Source organism: Oncorhynchus nerka, linkage group LG15 (genome assembly GCF_034236695.1).
Source record: "Oncorhynchus nerka isolate Pitt River linkage group LG15, Oner_Uvic_2.0, whole genome shotgun sequence".
Lineage (NCBI taxonomy): Eukaryota > Metazoa > Chordata > Actinopteri > Salmoniformes > Salmonidae > Oncorhynchus > Oncorhynchus nerka.
In genome coordinates, this window is record NC_088410.1 from 44,833,786 (window position 1) to 44,854,771 (window position 20,986).

At 44.4% G+C, this 20,986-nt stretch overlaps 1 protein-coding gene across 1 annotated transcript in view; it reads right to left on the bottom strand.

Moving 5' to 3' along the window:
- The window catches only part of LOC115142772 (plexin-A1-like), a 275,942-nt gene that overhangs the window by 41,582 nt on the left and 213,374 nt on the right, over nt 1–20,986 (bottom strand). The window contains 5 exon segments of the mRNA XM_029682496.2: nt 3,824–3,960; nt 4,095–4,218; nt 7,578–7,729; nt 15,648–15,838; nt 18,990–19,086. Of these exon segments, the coding sequence (XP_029538356.2) occupies nt 3,824–3,960; nt 4,095–4,218; nt 7,578–7,729; nt 15,648–15,838; nt 18,990–19,086 (701 nt within the window).

A 20,986-nucleotide genomic window follows, 5' to 3' on the forward strand; every position in this document is an offset into this window, starting at 1 on the left:
CAGACAGCAGAAGCCTGCCGTGTTTGAACATCTGCATAATGTGAGTGTTCCTGCGAGTGTGCATATTAGGATGCATGTATGTGTGTGTGTGTGTGTGTGTGTGTGTGTGTGTGTGTGTATTTGTTTGCAAGATTCTGTAGAATGCATGTGAAATCGATGCACATGTATGGCGCGTGTGCGTACACATGGTGTGTGCATGTGTGTGTGTGATGAGTGCACACACTTAACTACCCTACACAACGACTATTTCATACACAAATCCCATCTGTTATGGACAAGAAATTGAGAGGAGAGAGAGGGAGAGGAAAGAGGGAAAAAAATACTAGAGAGACGACAGCAGCTGAGGGGGAACTAAGTGGAAGGGAAAATAAGCAAGGATGCTTTTCTGAGAGCACATCCCTGCTGTCTCGTAAGAAGCAATTTAAAACGCCCCGTCTTCCAGGGCTCCGCTGAAAGGTGTACGGGGGAAGAAGGGAAGGAAAAAAGAAAAAAGTAAAGCGCTTTTTCTGTATTCCGCTTGCACCACCACGTTGCCCGGGCAACTGCATCCACAACACTCGCCGGCAACACCCGCGGTATGCCATACATATTTTGACAAGGTTGTTGTCAGCCGGTTCAAAAGAATGGGAAAAGAGAGTGAGAGAGAGAGAAAGAGAGTGTGAGACAGAGACAGAGAGAGAGAGAGAGAGAGACAGAGACAGAGACAGAGAGAGAGAGACAGAGACAGAGAGAGAGAGAGACAGAGAGACAGAGAGACAGAGAGACAGAGAGACAGAGAGACAGAGAGAGAGAGAGAGAGAGAGAGAGAGAGAGAGAGAGAGAGAGAGAGAGAGAGAGAGAGAGAGAGAAAAAAGGGGAAGAAATTGGTTTCAGAGGGAGATAAGTGGCTGAATGACTCGGGGTAAATAGGCATTGATTAAAGCGGCCACGTTGAACTTGGAGATGAAAGGCAAAATGTTTGGACGTGACGCGAGAAAAAGGGAAAACGCTTTCCAAGTCCATTACTTTAGAGACATAGAATGTTGCTCAGCTAGAGTGGGACTGAAAGAACAATGCTTTGAATTGTGCTGTGCGAGGTTTGCATCTCAATAGTCTAGAGTGGCTTCCTCTCCTCGCCTTCACTGCTACACTGCACTGCTACAAACTAGACAAGGTGGCATCAAACCGCCGGTGGGAATCCATCACCTTGAATTCACCTATCCTGTGTTTTCAGATCAACGCAGATGAAGGCGAGGAGAGATGAAGGGACCTTCAGACTATTGAGATGAGCCCCATGTGACTGGACCAAAACAGCTCAAAATGTATCCCATCATACAGTATATTATCGACATTGCCATCAATTTAGATCATACTATTTTTGGTAATTCCAATACTATATCAAAGACAGCAGCTTTCTTTAGCCAGTCAATGTTTTAGTTCAACATGTTTCCCCGATATCAACAGATGCCATTGCTGCATGCATATATGCCTCTTGTACAAACCATGTCACATACGGCTGTCTATATACCACCCACCAATCATGTTGAAAGTGCCTTGTGCGCAATTACGTCTAAAGCTAATTGGTCCGGAAAACTACAGTCTGCGTTGCAAGATAAATGCATGGGTATATCCTGGATCTTTTACTACGGTGAGGAACGTTTGTCTTCTCCCATGTTCTCCTCTGATTCAGTTCTCTTTTCTTTTCTACATTTCAGAGAAATTCCCAAACCCTCTTATTTGAGAGGTCTTAACGAGGCACTCGTTCTTCTGTGAGGTGTTCCCGCCATCTGCTAACACATGTTCATTTGAGGCTTTAGATGAGTGCACGGTACGCTGCGAGTTCGCTGTGTGTGTGTGTGTATATATATATATATATATATATACAGTACCAGTCAAAAGTTTGGACACCTACTCATTAAAGGTTTTCCTTTACTTTGACTATTTTCTACATTGTAGAATAATAGTGAAGACATCAAAACTATGAAATAATAACATATGCAATCATGTAGTAAACAAAAAAAAAGTGTTTAAACAAATCAAAATAGATTTTATATTTCAGATTCTTTGAAGTAGCCACCCTTTGCCTTGATGACAGCTTTGCACACTCTTGGTATTCTCTCAACCAGCTTCGTGAGGTAGTCACCTGGAATGAATTTCAATTAACAGGTGTGCCTTGTTAAAAGTTTATTTTTGGCATTTTTCCTTCTTAATGCATTTGAGCCAGTCAGTTGTGTTGTGACAAGGTAGGGGTGGTATACAGAAGATAGCCCTATTTGGTAAAAGACCATGTCCATATTATGGCAAGAACAGCTCAAATAAGCAAAGAGAAACGACAGTCCATCATTATTTTAAGACATGAAGATAAGTCAACACGAAAAACTTCAAAAACTTTGAAAGTGTCTTCAAGTGTAGTCGCAAAAACCATCAAGCGCTATGATTACTGGCTTTCATGAGGACCGCCACAGGAATGGAAGACCCAGAGTTACCTCTGCTGCAGAGGATGTTCATTAGTTACCAGCCTCGGAAATTGCAGGCCAAATAAATGCTTCACAGAGTTTCGCATAACAGACACGTCTCAACATCAACTGTTCAGAGGAGACTGCGTGAATCATGCCTTCATCGTCGAATTGCTGCAAAGAAACCACTACCAAAGAACACCAATAAGAAGAAGAGACTTGCTTGGGTCAAGAAACACGAGCAATGGACATTAGACTGGTGGAAATGTGTCATTTTGGTCTGATGAGTCCAAATTTGAGATGTTTGGTTCTAACCCGCTGTGTGTTTGTGAAACGCAGAGTAGGTGAACGGATTATCTCTGCATGTGTGGTTCCCACCGTGAAGCATGGAGGAGGTGTGGGGATGCTTTTCTGGTGACACTGTCAGTGATTTATTTAGAATTCAAGGCACACATAACCAGCATGGCTACCACAGCATTCTGCAGCGATACGCGATCCCATCTGGCTTGCACTTAGTGGGGCTATTATTTTATTTTTTAACAGGACAATGACCCAACACACCTCCAGGCTGTGTAAGGGCTATTTGACCAAGAATGAGAGTGACGGAGTGCTGCATCAGATGACCTGGCCTCAGCAATTACCCGATCTCAACCCAATTGAGATGGTTTGGGATGAGTTGGACCGCAGAGTGAAGGAGAAGCCGCCGACAAGTGCTCAGCCTATGTGGGAACTCTTTCAAGACGGTTGGAAAAGCACTGCCAAAAGAGAATGACAAGAGAGTGCAAAGCGGTCTATTTTGAAGAATCTAAAATCTAAAACAATATTTGATGCCTTCACTATTATTCTACAATGTAGAAAATTGTGAAAAGAAAGAAAAACCCTACAATGCGTGTCCAAATATTTGACTGGTACTGTGCGTGCGAGTTGGAGCGCGTGTTTCATCATGAAAGACTATGGAGACAGAGAGCACCTGCTACCGGAGAACAGAACATCTCCGTGTCCTGCCTTTCTAGCTTCTCTGGTAGAGTGTCGGAAAACTTACCCAGCCCGTAACCTATAGCCCAAAAGGGAAACGTGACTCACGTAGAGCATTTTTCAACCCTAACTCCCAGATCATTTGTCGTCACTGGAAAGCAAATAAGTAAAAATCCAGACACACAGAGGTCGGTCATCCCCGTAAACAGAGGAAGTCATTCCCAACACAAACGGTGGGCAGTCATTCCCAAAAACAAATGAAGTCATGCCCGTAACAAGCCATTTCCTTCACAAATGGTGGGCGGTCCTTCGCATCCAAAAATTCGGGTTCTTCCTTGCCATAACATCAAAACATCAAAGCAATGCAGCCTTAAACACAATAGTCATTGTTCCAGGGTTGTCAGAGTGCTCACCTCTCGAAGCGACAGGGGTGTAGGCCGATCTTGACCGCCACAGCGCTGCCGGCATTGAGGTGGCTCCCCTCGATGGTGATGCGGGTGCCCCCCGAGAGGGGGCCTTTGGAGGGCTGCACACGCGTGAAGTAGGGAGACTGGGGAAGAGGAATACATCAACACGTGTCAGGAATTCATTTGTTCTGGGATCCCACTGTTGTTGTTTTTTTCAATGATGAAAGGACACAACATTACAGAAGGACAATTGAGCACAGGTATGATTGGGGCTTACCACAAAAGTGAAGGCCTTGGGTGAGATGGCTTTGTAGTCAGCGTGTGTGCAGTCCCTCACACACACTTCCACATGAGCCTCTTGCACTCGGTAGCCTGTCGCGTCAGCCAGCTTACACACGATCCTGAGAGAGCGAGAGAGAGAGAGAGAGTTGGTGAGTGACATTACAAATATGATCATCATAACCATTGACCTATCCACAGCGTTAGTCCAAGGGTAACCATGCCACAGAGCATAGCAACGGCCTTGCCCATATCCATAGCCGGGATACAGTGTGTGATGGTGATGACATCCACTTGTACCTGGAGAGGTATGATAGGAGAGAGAGGCTCCATTTTGTGTCTGCATGACGGTATTAGAGGATATTATAACCCCATAAGCCTTGTGTTTGGCCTTGGGCGGCGGCTGGCCAAATGAAAATCCATTTTAGAAATGATTGAGGCAGAGGACGAGCGTCTGAGGAGGATGGGCACCGCAGGCGAGAACACACACACAGACGTGGGCACATGTCAGTAATCTGCGCACACACACACACACACACACACACAGCCCTAGACCTCATGTTTCACCCGCCTCAGACACTCCAGACTGTTAATTAGCCAAATAGAACGAGAGAGAGACAGAGAGAGCGAGAGAGAGCGAGAGAGAGCGAGAGAGAGCGAGAGAGAGCGAGAGAACTGGGTTTAAGTGGGGGGAGGGTGGTGATTAATTGAACGAGCTTGTATCCTTCCCATCTCGTTGCTGTCCCCCCCACCCCACCCACCCTCCGCCTGCGATGAGTTATTAACTCTGCTGCTTTTGTCCTCGCTGCAGGTGGCCACGGCAACCGCTCTCCATCGCTGCAGCGATGACATCCGCATTCCGATGCAATTGTTTATTTGTTTGGTCTCACGCAGGGAGGGACAATAATTACAGCGAGGAGACTTTTTAGCAGATAATTAACATTCTCACTGGAATCATTACAGTGAAGATAAGGGGACTATTAAGCAGTCAAAGTGGAAGAAAATAAAAGAGAGAGAGCGGTTAAGAAGCTTGATGAGATGTACAGTTTTGTTGGTATATGTGTGTAACTCATTTTGCATGTGTGCGTCTGTCTGTCTGTGCATCTGTGATGACAGTTGACATCGTAAATTTACATACACCTTAGCCAAATACATTTAAACTCAGTTTTTCACAATTCCTGATATTTAATCCTAGTAAATATTCCCCGTTTTAGGTCAGTTAGGGTCACCACTTTATTTTAAGAATGTGAAATGTCAGAATAATAGTAGAGAGAATGATTTATTTCAGCTTGTATTTCTTTCATCACATTCCCAGTGGGTCAGAAGTGTACATACACTCAATTAGTATTTGGTAGCATTGCCTTTAAATTGCTTAATTTGGGTCAAATGTTTTGGGTAGCCTTCCACAAGCTTCCCACAATAAATTGGGTGAATTTTGGCTCATTTCTCCTGACAGAGCTGGTGTAACTGAATCAGGTTTGTAGGCCTCCTTGCTCACACACGTCTTTTCAGTTCTGCCCACACATTTTCTATAGGATTGAGGTCCAGGCTTTGTGATGGCCACTCCAATACCTTGACTTTGTTGTCCTTAAGCCATTTTGCCACAACTTTGGAAGTATTCTTGGGGTCATTGTCCATTAGAAGATCCATTTGCGACCAAGCTTTCCTGACTGATGTCATGAGATGTTGCTTCAAAAAAAAACTATTTTGTGAAGTGCACCAGTCCCCCTGCAGCAAAGCACCCCCACAACATGATGCTGCTACCCCCGTATTTCACAATTGGGATGGTGTTCTTCGGCTTGCAAACCTCCCCATTTTTCCTCCAAACATAACAATGGTCATTATGGCCAAACAGCTCTATTTTTGTTTCATCAGACCAGAGGACATTTCTCCAAATATGATGATCTTCATCCCCATGTGCAGTTGCAAACCGTAGTCTGGCTTTTTTTTAATGGCGGTTATGGAGCAGTGGCTTCTTCCTTGCTGAGCGACCTTTCAGGTTATGTCGATATAGGACACGTTTTACTGTGGATATAGATACTTTGTACCTGTTTCCTCCAGCATCTTCACAAGTTCCTTCGCTGTTGTTCTGGGATTGATTTGTACTTTTTGCACAAAAGTACGTTCATCTCAAGGAGACAGAACGTGTCTGCTTCCTGTACGGTATGACGGCTGTGTGGTCCCATGGTATTCATACTTGCGTACTATTGTTTGTACAAATGAACATGGTACCTTTAGGCGTTTGAAAATTGCTCCAAATGATGAACCAGACTTGTGGAGGTCTACAATTGTTTTTCTGAGGTCTTGGCTGATTTCATTTGATTTTCCCATTATGTCAAGCATAGAGGCACTGATTTTGAAGGTAGGCCTTGAAATACATCCTCAGGTTCACCTCCAATTGACTCAAATTATGTCAATTAACCTATCAGAAGCTTCTAAAGCCATGACATCATTTTCTGGAATTTTCCATGCTGTTTAAAGGCACAGTCATATTAGTGTATGTAAACTTCTGACACACTGGAATTGTGATACAGTGAATTATAAGTGAAATAATCTGTCTGTAAACAATTGTTGGAAAAATGACTTGTGTCACGCACAAAGTAGATGTCCTAACCTATAGTTTGTTAACAAGAAATGTTTGGAGTGGTTGAAACACAAGTTAACCTAAATGTATGTAAACTTCCGACTACAACTGCATGTGACCTGTGTGCGTGCTGAGCTTGACCAGACCTTATTCCACTACGACCTTCCTCCAATCTCCACACCGTGCACACCATTTAACCCTTGACCCTCTGATGCTCATTGCCGTAACCCACCTCTCCAGCCTAACACCTCCGCCATTACGACTCTGACGGGGCTACGGGAGGTGACACGGCCAGTCGCCCCCAGAGTCGCTCCAAGTGCAGAACACACCTTTACATTACCCTGACAACTTCGGCGTGTGGACCACCGCCGTCCTTGTCATCAAGCAACGTGCCTTAACTGTAACAGGGGTTAAGCGTTAGCCCCCGCCCCCCCCCGCGCTTGGAGGTGATTGTGGAGGTGACGTTAACCCATGACAGTGACACAGGCAATATATTTACTTGTTGATGGCCTATGTGGTGGTCGGGGAGAAGCGGCTTTCCTTTTGTCATCTTTGTCTCTAAACAAATCAGGTCCTTCATGTCAGCGTCAAACACTCACACTATGAGTCAGTGTGAGTCTATGACGTCAACTTGAATTGAAAACGGACGGTGTTTGTGCGAGCTCTGTATCTCTCTGGGCATGGAAGGGAGTCCGTCAAGTCTCCTAGGAGACCCGGAAGTGAGAGAACGCGGACAATGGGTTAAAAGGGGAGGAACGGGAGAGGGAGAGACTGGAGCATGTGTGGGCAGAGGAAGAGAGATAAATATAGAACTAGAAAAAGCATCAAGACAGAGGACGCAGTAAAAAAAAAAAAATGAAAAAGGAGAGAGAGAGAGAGAAACTAAAAGTTGCTCACTGTTCAGCGCTGATGTACTCGGCCTCCACGGGGGTGCAGGCCACCTTGCCGATGCGGACCCCCGTCTGGATGTCCTTGAACTGCAGACCCAGGTTCTCCCCTGTGATGGTCAGCATGGTTCCACCCTGTCTGGGACCAGTCTCTGGAGACAACTGGAGAGAGGACAGATATATTAGGGTTGTTTGAAAAATAAATATAATTACTAGACCAAGGAAAGGCCCTCTGACTAGAACACGTTGACTGCACCCTAAATAGGTACAGTCAATTCAGTTGAAATGGCATTGTGAACTGGAATGTCCGTTCGAGTAGCCTATATTCTTGTTCGCCAGAAAGTCTTCGAGCTATGTGAACGTCTGTCGAGAGAGGCTAGTAAGCGTACATCTAACGTTTCCACAGGGTGCAGCGTTACATTTGGACCACAAATGTGGTACAGAACCTGGACGGGGAAAAAGTCACAAGTTCATGTCCGGTCCGTATCTGCAGATTCCACAAGTGATCTTGAACACAGCTTAGTGTCCGGGAAAAATGACATTTTGAAAAGGTTGCGTTAGCAGTTTACTAAGATGTTTCTTCACCCATCCAACTCCTTTGTCAAAACACCAGTTGGCCGCTCTCTCTCTCTCTCTCTTTCCCTAACCCAGCTATTAATCTACTAAACGCTATTAGAAAGAGTTCAGGTTATGACCCTTTTTCTGTAGTGAATGACCCTGAGGGTGCTTTAGAGGTACTCACAGTAATGGCTGCCCACAGCTGCCCTGTACTAATCAGTAGACCATTCATCTTGCCCCATACAGACAGCGGCCCTGTCTCTATCGTTCATCACTAGCATGATTAAGACCTGTGCTAATTACATCAGCGCTGGGGGCGACTTCCATTTGTCTGAATCCCCTCTCACTGGTTATTCATGGTTATTCGCTCAAACCCCCCTACAACTGCTGGTCTCGGAGGTGACATTTTGACCCTCGGCTGGACATATTTGGTGTGTGAGTGTGTGTGTGCATGGAAGGTTATACACATGTGAGGTAAGCACTCTCACGGGCATTAGTGTCTCTCTCTCTCACACACACACACACATCCACAGACATTCACACATGCAAATGTCCAACACACACACACACACCCTACCCCTAACTGGAGCACAGCAGGGCACATTGCCTGAACACAAACAATGCCATCGCTGCGTAACTACGGGTATTTTTGCCTCGGCCCACTGTGACCCTCTCTCCCTCCGTCTCTCGGTATCTATGTGTACGTCTCTCCATTTCTCGCTCTTTCTCTCTCCGTCCATCTACTGTTTAGCCCCGTTCATCTATAGGATCTGAAAGCATGTCTGTACTTCTGTTCACTTTCAAGGGCTGTCACTAGCCCAAGGCTAGCATGCTAGAGGCTAGCAATGACATACTACAACATTACACCAGGGGACCTGCTAACATGACACGGACGTCATACAAAAACAGTAAACATGACACGGACGTCGTACAAAAACAGTAAACATGACACGGACGTCGTACAAAAACAGTAAACATGACACGGACGTCGTACAAAAACAGTAAACATGACACGGACGTCGTACAAAAACAGTAAACATGACACGGACGTCGTACAAAAACAGTAAACATGACACGGACGTCGTACAAAAACAGTAAACATGACACGGACGTCGTACAAAAACAGTAAATATGACACGGACGTCGTACAAAAACAGTAAATATGACACGGACGTCGTACAAAAACAGTAAATATGACACGGACGTCGTACAAAAACAGTAAATATGACACGGACGTCATACAAAAACAGTAAATATGATACGGACGTCGTACAAAAACAGTAAATATGACACGGACGTCGTACAAAAACAGTAAACATGACACGGACGTCGTACAAAAACAGTAAACATGACACGGACGTCGTACAAAAACAGTAAACATGACACGGACGTCGTACAAAAACAGTAAATATGACACGGACGTCGTACAAAAACAGTAAATATGACACGGACGTCATACAAAAACAGTAAATATGACACGGACGTCGTACAAAAACAGCCAGAGAGCAGAGAGCGGGTGCGTGTCACATGTACTATCAAACGGACAAAGGACAACACTGAACGTTACACCTGGCTGATTCTTTGCACAGAACGTATCTATCAATCCAGTCAGAGAGCGAGAGAGCGAAGAGAAGAGAGAACATTTAAAAGCGAGAGAGAGAGAGAGAGAGAGAATAAAGACTCAGATAAAGAAAAGGAGAGGGCGTTTTGACTGCGCCGCGCTCTCTGTGTGGGGGCCTATTGTCGTCACTGTGTGCAGCTGATCTGGTCTGGCGATAGCGTCTGGTAAGGAGTCTGAGAGGAGAGAGCTGAATCTAAGACGAATCCAGTGGAGCAGGCAGAGCCCTATCACCCGAATGAAAGGGAACATCTACAGTTGGGAGAGAATCTACTCCGATGGAGAGGAGGGGGCTGGAAATGGCCTCTGGGTTTCATCTGCAGACAAAGAGGAAGCGCAGAGGATCTGAACGTGTGTGTGTGTGTGTGTGTGTGTGCACATCACGCGAACAGCACACATCTAGCCGGGACAATTAAGTCTCGGGTGGTCATATTAAAGCATTTTGAGCCATAAAGATATGGGACATCACTGAACATTCAGTCGCATGAATATACAGCAGCACGAAAAAGAATGGTGAACCCTTCGGAATCACCTGGGTTTCTGCATAGATTGGTCATCACATTTTGATCTGATCTCTTCATCTACGTCACAACAATGGACAAACAGTGTGCTTCAACTAATAACACACACAGTATTGCATTTGTCTTGTCTATGTTGAATATATCATTGAAACATTCACAATGTAGGTTGGGAAAAAGTACGTGAACCACTAGGCTAAGGACTTCTCCAAAAGGTAATTGGAGTCAGGAGTCTGCTAACCTGGAGTACAATCGATGAGAAGAGATTGGAGATGTTGGTTAGAGCTGCTTTGCCCTGTGAAAAAAAAACACTCAAAATTTGAGTTTGCTATTCACAAGAAGCATTGCCTGATGTGAACCATGCCTCGAACAAAAGAGATCTCAGAAGATCTAAGATTAAGAATTGTTGACTTGCATAAAACTGTAAAGGGCTACAAAAGTATTTCTAAAAGCCTTGATGTGCATCAGTCCAAGGAAAGTCAACTTGTCTATAAATGGAGAAAGTTCAGCACTGTTGCTACTCTCCCTAGGAGTGGCCGTCCTGCAAATATGACTGCAAGAGCACAGCACAGAATGCTAAGAGGTTAAGAAGAATCCTAGAGTGTCAGCTAAAGACTTACAGAAATCTCTGGAACATGCTAACATCTCTGTTGACGAGTCTACGATACGTAAAACACTAAACAAGAATGGTGTTCAATGGAGGCCACCACGGAAGAAGCCAATTCAGTCCAAACAAAACTTTGCTGAACATCTGAAGTTTGCAAAAGTGCACCTGGATGTTCTACAGCGCTACTGGCAAAATATTCTGTGGACAGATTAAACTACAGTTGAGTTGTTTGGAAGGAACACACAACACTATGTGTGGAGAAAAAAAGGCACAGCACACCAACATCAAAACCTCATCCCAACTGTAAAGTATGGTGGAGGGAGCATCATGGTTTGGGGCTGCTTTACTGCATCAGGGCCTGGACAGCTTGCTATCATCGACGGACAAATTAATTCCCAAGTTTATCAAGACAGTTTGCAGGAGAATGTTAGGCTATCTGTCCAACAATTGAAGCTCAACAGAAGTTGGGTGATGCAACAGGACCAAGACCCAAAACACAGTAAATCAACAAAGAGGAAAATACGCCTTCTGGAGTGGCCCAGTCAGAGTCCTGACCTTAACCCGATTGAGATGCTGTGGCATGACCTCAAGAGAGCAGTTCACACCAGACATTCCAAGAATATTGCTGAAATGAAACAGTTTTGTAGAGAAGAATGGTCCAAAATTCCTCCTGACTGTTGGGCAGGTCTGATCCGCAACTACAGAAAACGTTTGGTTGAGGTTATTGCTGCCAAAGGAGGGTCAACCATTTATTAAATCCAAGGGTTCACATACTTTAAAGACATGAAAACATATAATTGTTTGTGTGTTATTAGTTGAAGCAGACTTTGTTTGTCTATTGTTGTGAGCGAGATGAGGCTCAGATCAAATTTCATGACCAAATTACGCAGAAATCCAAGTATTTCCAAAGGGTTCACACTTTTTCTTGCCATTGTATGTATGAATTCATACCTGGAACACATCATGCATATTTCACATGAAGGAATAATGTGTGTTCTGAAACATAGGAAGAATATAATGGACCTGGTCATACGAACTGGACTTAATCCCAGTAATAGACAGAGATAGAACGTTCTGGAAACAAGCCTACAGGGTCACTATGGAGCTACCGTTATACATTCAATATATAGGTGTTTCGCAAATCAATCATTGTCCATTTCACTGAGAGGCACTAGCTGTCGTCAACGTTGCACTGTAGAATTACTGTTAGGGTGAAAAACTGGGATAAAAATATACCCTTGTACTCAGAACTAGTACTCTTTAATAAAACATATCACAAACATGAATAACGTTGTTTTGAATATCAAAATGACAGTGGAAGAAAGGTCCTTTGTCACACAGCTGTGGATGTGGTATTCATTGAGTGCTATAATACTGCTGTGGTGGTGTGTTTAGTGTTGTAACAATGGTAAATCGCTGTGGCTAGGTCGATGCACTCTAGAGAGGGAGGAAGAGAGAGAGAGAGAGAAAGGGAGATAATTACAGGAGAGAGAAATGGAGAAAGAGAGAGCTTAACACACAATGTCCAGCAATAGCCAATATTGCGGCTTAACAATACATAGGGGAGGGCGGGGGAGCACGGAAATCAGTCGCCTTTTACAATGAGCAGTTCCAACAGAGAACGAACCCACACACACACACACACACACACTTAATTGGTTTCCGAGGGATGGTCTTAATGCTGCTCCACAAACCCTATGAGAACTGCTGGGGAGATGAAGGATGATAGAGGACCAAGGAGGAGGCAAGGCCAACCCTATGACAGTTCATTGCTGCATAAATGACATGTGTGTGTGTGTGTGTGTGTGTGTGTGTGTGTGTGTGTGTGTGTGTTTGGTTACGAGTGGCTGTGTTTACGCGTCGGTTTGTGTGCGTGTGTGTGTATTTGTTGATATTTGCGGGGACAAGTCTCAAGGGAGCCGGTTGTTTTTGTTTGTGAATGCAAGATCAGTTCATCTTTCTCCCTCATGGGAGAAACGCATGAAAACATCAGGAAAATTAACACAATTCTTATAAGTCAATTTTATAGTAAAGTGAGAGAGAGAACAAGAGAGGGATGAGAAGGAGAGGGGGGGGGGAAGAGAGAGACATGATGAAGGAGGGAAGGGAGGGAGAGATAGAGGGCCACAGCAGGCATAGGGGGTAAATTACTTATAATTATGGTGAAATGGCCTTTCAGTCTGCCCCACTCCACATGTGAGCGAGAGAGAGAGAGCGAGACTAATGCAACTACCACTAGCAATATTAAAGCATCACAGTGTCCATATTAGGACACCGTCAACCTCACTTTGACAGGATAACAATGTGGATCCTACCATGCACTATTGTACAATGTCAAACTGATCAAGTTTACAGGGAGAAATATAATTAAATGCTTCTCAATCCCAGTCGTCCCAATGAAATTACTTGCTAATCCACTAGGTCATAAAGGGCCACACAGTGGGTAATGCACTTAGCAAAGTACTAGCATTATAACAGGCTAACAATGTGGTACCCTACCGCTCACTATTGTACCGTGTCAAACTAAATTTAGAGTTAACAGCGAGAAATAGCACAAAAACGCCTCTCAATCCCCATGCCTTGAATCCCAGTCGAACACTTGTCCAAATGAAATTAGGGGCTAATCCGCTAGCTAATAAAAAGGGCCACAAAGTGGCTAGCGTACTTAGATTAGCGCGAGCGAGAGAGAAAAGAAATAACAGAGCACAGAGAGCGAGTCCATGTTTAGGGAAGGAAGGATTTGAGAGTAGGGACGTTGAGAAGCGGGGTAATATTCAATTTGGGAGGAAGATGAAATGGTCTTTCTAGCGTAAGAGGGATGTGTTCTTCAAGGAAGAATGAGATTCTTTCAGTTTGTCATCTGTCCACTGTCGAAGGTTCCTGTAATGTTAATGTCAGAGGAAAATAACATGGCAGTGTCAAGGCAGCGTTGTAACAATGCCTGGTGGGCCGTTGGTTATTTTTGTCCTTTTTAGTGTCTCGCTGTCGAGTCGCTCTTTCTTCCTCCTCTGCCTATCTTCTCTTTTCACTCGTCTTCTTGCCTTTCCAAACCCTCTTCTCCCACCTCTCTTTTTGAAGCTCTTGTACTGTACCCCTGCTTTTTCCACTGTGTGCTGTTTGTGCTACCAACATCTTCCCCTCGGGCTAAGCTTAACCCCCCCCCCCCCCACACACACACTCTTGTGCGCTTGTTTTAAAGAGATAAGTAAAGCGCGGGTGAGAGAGGGAGCATTAGCTAAATGGATTTATCTGTGTGCCAGTGCCCCAATATCTCCATTAAAGGAGAACGTCACAACTTAGGAACCCTACTCTTTATTTTTTGGACGCAAATTAACAATAGGCTCCTAAAAACACTCAAAACACATCCTTTTACAAACAGCAAAGCACTCAGTATCGTGATGCAGGTCTTCAGACGCTGTACACATGATTGTGTCATTCCGAACTTTATCCGCAATGTTCTAATCCATTTTGTGGAATTCGAGTGATATTGGTGTGCATGCGTGTAGTTCCTCATTCCCAATTCCTCCCGTCAACTGTGTGCTACAGGTAACTGCCAAAATAAAGGAAACACTTTATTCACTCACTCAAGTTGTTCTGGTATCTCGTGGTGACCTGTAGCTAAGTTACGTTGCCAGTCACTCAATCACAAGGTCAGCCGGGCTGGAACGAGGGAGTACACGCATGCACGCCAATATGCACACGCAGGCAGTTGTCGCTTGTGTTCGACAAAATGGATTATAACGTTGCAGATACATTTCGGAAGGACACCATTTCACGTGTACGGCACCTTAAGACCTGCATCACGATACTGAGTGCCATTTGTAAAAGGACGCATTTTTTTGTTGTTGTCTTTGTACATGATTGTTGGATGCCCTGGAGCTACAGAATGAGGACCAGGAAGTCAATCGCTGCTGGGGGTAAGTTTCTCAAAAACCAATTCAAATTGCAAAAGAAAAAGTGTGTGGACCTTTCTATAACATGGCATTTACGCAAAAAAAATACAGATTAGGTTCCTAAATAGTGAAATTCTCCTTTAAGCATTCAGAAACCGAGGGGATACGGGATCCTTTCCCTCCGCAGTTAAGAAGCATACACATATTTCAAGGTGGTGGTAGTGGAAAACAAATGGAAAAAAAGGGGCATGCATTTCATTTCTGAAAAACAGTAGACTCCCCATCTCATTTGTGTAACAACTAGAATGAGAGAGAAGGGGAATAGAGAGAGAGAACAAATCTGTCTACATTCATGCTTAACGTACAGCAGTATGTGTGTGTGTGTGTGTGTGTGTGTGTGTGTGTGTGTGTGTGTGTGTGTGTGTGTGTGTGTGAGACAGAACCACTGTTGGGACAGTGACCTGGGCTACGGCCAGACGAGGACCACCGCTATGGCTACCCACTGCAACAGCTGGTAATGTCACGCCACACACACACACACACACACACACACACACACACCTCCCCTCGTCAGTCGTCTCGGTGCTCAGTGACATCCCGTAGACTGCCTCCTCTGTCCTGCCCATCTGTAAGACTATACAGTCTCTGTGTGGGCAAGCTTCCTCTGTAAATGTGTCCTCTATCCCTTATTATCCCCTTCATGCCATGTGATGCAAATATCTAACCTCACATTGAAACTTGACTCCAATTCCTTGCACACTTAACTTTAAATGTCTGAGGATGTCCTAATATGGACGCCGTATTATTCCCCCCTGAGTTGAAGGATTTCCTTATATGGATGCTGTTCGCTGCCCACCCTAGTACCCCCTCCCCTTGCCATCCGTACCTTTATGATCTTGGGGTGGGCACAGCGACTGTTGCCCGTGGTGGCATGCATCCAGCTGCTCTCCAGGGGGGCACATTCCTGCCTCAGGGAACACTTCTTCTCCTGGACGCACCAGCCACATTCAAACCTGGGGTCAGCCTTCAGACACATCCCACAGCTGTCCCTCAGGGCAGGGCACTTATACAGGTGGGCTGGAGGGAGGAGGGGGAGAGAGAGGAGGAAGTGGGGGAAAGGGTGAGAGAACATGTTTAGTTTGCATCTGAAAGCCTGAAATGACACCAACCCTTTCCGACATAAGTCACAATTTTGTCTTGCAAAGTATGTCTCGCATGTCACCTCTAAAAACCAAAAATCTTCAACGATATGACCCCAAACAACTACACTACTCCATTATTTTTATATGCAATGAAGCAAAGCGGTACTTCAAATGGCCGCAATAATTCGGCAGAGGAACATTTTCAGCCTCTCAAATCCCATTGGTCATGCTTTAACTTGAAAGTAACCCTGGGCCAATTAAATTATACTAAATGAGTGATTTAATTACATTTACATATCGGGGGTTACGCGAGGGAGCATCGTTATATGGTTATCTTCGTTAAAATGAGGATGAGGGAGACACATTGAGAGAACGTGAGAGACACACACCACATGAGCAACATACCTAATTTACCTGTGATTGTCTGAATCAATTAAGTTTTGCAATCAGGTGTGTTGCTGCTCGGTTGGAGAAAAACCCTGCACCCATACTTGCCTTCCTCTCAATCTGTCACTGCCTACCTTTCACCACCTCAAACACCCATCCATCATTGACACTGAGATACATTGTACTCACTATTCAGACAAAGTACAAAGCTACACTTCCCATTGTGGTACGTTGTGTCTGAATCTGGATTGTTGTGGGGTTTGGCTGTAGAGGCTTTAGTGAACAATTCCCTAAACGTGATGTTATCCTCCATCTCACATCGCAGCAGGAGCCCCTCCTTTACAACCCCCCACTGCCGTGGTGACAACAACAACAAAACGCTGGGCGTACACAATTCATCCACGGAAAACATCACTTATTTTCTGGGGGGTTTGTGGAACGGCGGCGCTAAACGCACACATGCGAAGCCACATACACGCACACGAAGGCATGCACACGTCTAGACACCCACCCACTCCACGCCTAAGTAACTGACGTCACAGAAAGGTGAGTGTGAAGTGACTGTGTCCAGTTCTGAGGCTAGGGGTGTGCGCGTACGCTCATAACATGTGTGAATGCATTTCTGTGTCTTTCTAAATACCACACAAGGGATGCATGGTAGTTTCCTCAAATCCCTTACACGTGCAACACACCCTTGCCAGCCACACATTTGCCATCCACAGAGTTGCATTTTACTGGGCTATCTGAGAGAGTATATTTGAACCTTATAGCGTGTCAGAGCATGTATATAACTTCCCGACTTGGCTTCCAACTTGCCCTTTTGGTCACTCGATGAATGATTTAACGTGCAGTGGTAGCTTACATAAAACGGAATCTCCATGCCACTGCCATGGCTGTGGCCATCCACTTGGAGAAGCTCCCACAAGGCGTCGTACAAGTGGTGACAGTGAGTGGCAGACATTTCAGAACTAATCTGGAGTGCCACAAAACTGTGTTAGCCTTCTGAGCTAAAGCCTAAGACATGACCGCAGGGAGCTAACACAAGTCACGCAGGTTTACTCCTGACAGAAGTGTGGTTCATCGAACCGCCTCTGTCACGCATCCATTGCTATATGTACAGTGCATTCGGGGGAAGTGTTCAGACGCCCTTCCCCCTTTCCACATTTGGTTAAGTTACAGCCTTATTCTAAAATGGATGAAATGCATTTTGTTCGTCATCATTCGACACACAATACTCCATAATAACACAGCGAAAACATTTTTTCCCCTTCTTTCCATTTGAGCACATTTATGAAAAAATAAAAACATTTACGTAAGTATTCAGACTCTTTGCAATGAGACTCGAAATTGAGCTCAGGTGCATTCTGTTTCCATTCATCATCCTTAAGATGTTTCTACAACTTGATTGGAGTCCACCTGTGGAAAATTCAATTGATTTGACATGATTTGGAAAGGCACACACCTGTCTATATAACGTCCCCCAGTTGACAGTGCATGTCAGAGAAAAAAAAACAAGCCATGAGGTCGAAGGAGTTATTCGTAGAGCCCCGAGACAGGATTGTGTTGAGGCACAGATTTACCAAAACATTTCTGCAGCATTGAAGGTTCCCAAGAACACAGTGGCCTCAATCATTCTTAAATGGAAGAAGTTTGAAAATACCAAGACTCTTCCTAGAGCTGGCCAGCAGGACAAACTGAGCAATCAGGGGAGAAGGGCCTTGGTCGGGGAGGTGACCAAGTACCTGATGGTCACTCTGACAGAGCTCCAGAGTTCCTCTGTGGAGATGAGAGAACCTTCCAGAAGGACAACCATCTCTGCAGCACTCCACCAATCAGGCCTTTATGGTAGAGTGGCCAGACGGAAGCCATTCCTCAGTAAAATGCACATGACAGACCTCTTGGAGTTTGCTGAAAGGCACCTAAATACTCTTAGACAACGAGAAACAAGATTATCCAAGACAATGCAGGAGTGGCTTCGGGACAAGTCTTTGAATGTCCTTGAGTGGCCCAGCCAGAGCCCGGACTTGAACCTGATCGAACATAGCTGTACAGCAACACTCCCCATCCAACCTGACAAAGCTCGAGAGGATCTGCAGAGAAGAATGGTTGAAACTCACTGAATACAGGTGTGCCAAGCTTGTAGTATCATGCCCAAAAAGACTTGAGGCTACAATCGCTGCCAACGGTGCTTTAACAAAGTACTGAGTAAAGGGTCTGAATACTTATGTGATATTCCCCTTTTTTTTTATACATTTGGAAAAAAAATCTAAAAAATACTTTGTCATTATGGGGTATTGTGTGTAGATTGATGAGGAAAAATACAATTCAATCCATTTTAGAAGGCTGTAACATAACAAAATGTGGAAAAAGTCAAGGGGTCGGAATACTTTCCGAATGCACTGTGTATACTGTATTCAAATAAATGTCCCTCCTAATATTTATATATTTCTTAGTTCCATTCTTTTACTCTCGGACTTGTGTGTATTGTTGTAAATGGTTAGATACCGCTGCACTGTTGGAGCAAGGAACACAAGTATTTTGGTACGCGCGCAGTAACATCTGCTAAACATGTGTACAGTACGCGACGAATAACATTTGATTTGATATAACTAGACAGTGCTTGCATTTGACATCCAAATCCGGGTCTCAGGCGTGCCACAAGACTGTGCTACCCAGCTGAGCTAAAGTCTAGCGCTTACCTTGGATGTTGTAGGGGTTGTCGATGACAAAGTTGCCATTCCACACCACCGATAGGTCCACGGGCAGGTCGCTGATGTCATTACCATCGTAGTTATACTGCAACGACACAAATACAGCAACGACACAGTTAGATTGGTATTGCTGCAGTGTTGTGACCGTGTCCCTAAAGTTCACTGAAAGACAACACAGTGTTGTTGCTGAGAGTTTATGGTGTTTACTTGTAGCATGTTACCCCTGCCCGAAACAAAGTTTCCCCTTGGGGACAATAAAGTCTGAACTGAACTGTTCAGATTATTTGGGTTTTGATTGACTGAAAAGTGAATAAATAAAAACTTTATTTTAAAAAAAAAAACAGTTAATACACTAATATCTTTTCTTTATGTTTCATTTACATTGGTTTAACGTTCATGGCTCATTTGAGTCATAAGCACAACATGGACTAACACTCAGTACACTTGGCCTTCTCTTGTTTCTCTCAGTGAAGACAATTACCCTAATAGGATAGGGTTACATAGCTGCTGATTGTGTAATTCCAAGAACAAGTCCCAGGATGAATTCTTAATAATCAATTAAGTTCTTAATATTATTGTCCATGATTAACAGGATCTCTTGTTCAACAGAATTCTCTCAAGCACTGATCCTAGATCTCCACTCGTACTCCGATGCTTTGTGAATACAGGCCCTGCGTCTAAATCTCTAACGACTACCTATGACGATGATCCATCTATGTGACACTAACCTAACAGGCATAAATGAAACGCCTGAGCAGCGGTTTTTTCTTCCTTTCTGGTCCTGACAAGAGAGAGCGAGAGAGCGGAGAAACTGTGGGGTTCGGTTCTCTCATGCACTGTTTAATGAATCAAGTAAACGTGGAGTTAAGATGGAGCTTTGCCTTAAGGTCGGCAGGCTCTCTCTCCATTTCCCCTGAAAACCCGGATGCATCCCGTAGGTATCTGACCACGGTAAGGGCGATCTGCCACTGTCAGCAATATGTGAGTGTGTGTTACTCTGTTTAGATCGTTTTTTCGGCAACCCTGTTTCGACATCGTGGTCCCAACATTTCACATATAATGTGCCGTTGGAAACGGTGGGGGGGGGGGGAAAGGAGACACAGCAATGTGCATTCAGTAGATAAGGACTCCGGCACACAGCAATGTCACGGTACGTGATTGGTTGGTTCATTCATTCGCCACATGGTGATTGGGTGATTTTAATTCATTCACAGCCTCCTACAACTAATGAATATTCACAGACAGAATAAAAAAATAAAAGTCATGCTTTTAGACTGAACTTAAAGGACTATTTATTTAGTAGCCATTATATATTTATCGGATCACTTTACTCGGGGTTACTGCAATGCTCACCATTGAACTTTAATCCAACTTTTCAGTGGTAAAGTATGCTTGCTTCTATATGGACTCCAGTAGCGTAGCTGACTCAACGTTTTACACCGTGATAAAGAGAGGTAATAGAAAAGGAGAGGGTAGGATAAGGAGAGGGTGCTGTGTGTGTATATACAGTATATGGATTGAGTGTAGGGCTGTCCGACCCCCCCCCCCCCCCTAAATAATCGACTGGTAGACATTTTTAAACGTTGTTTTTTCCCATATATAGACACACCCTATGTGTTTTAATCAAATCAACTACATGTATGCTACCGAGCTTGTTTGATGCCCTAACACTGATTAAATAATTAAGACACACACATGACTCAAGAGGGAGCCAAATATCAAGATAGCCTAACCAGAAGAAATGTTTAAACTCTTCCCGAACCAACACCTCCCCCACTGCTGCTGGCCTTGGCAGATTCTGCCACTCCACTCCCAAAGTTGCCACTTAAAGGCTACACCAGGAAGTCAGCAAACTTTTCCATTTGAAGTGCCAATTTATCTTACCATGTCTACCGACCTGCGTGCCAGTTACGAAGACTTTATAAAAAAATATATATATATTTCAAAAATCATTGTCATGTGGTAAATACCATTTATATCTAGCT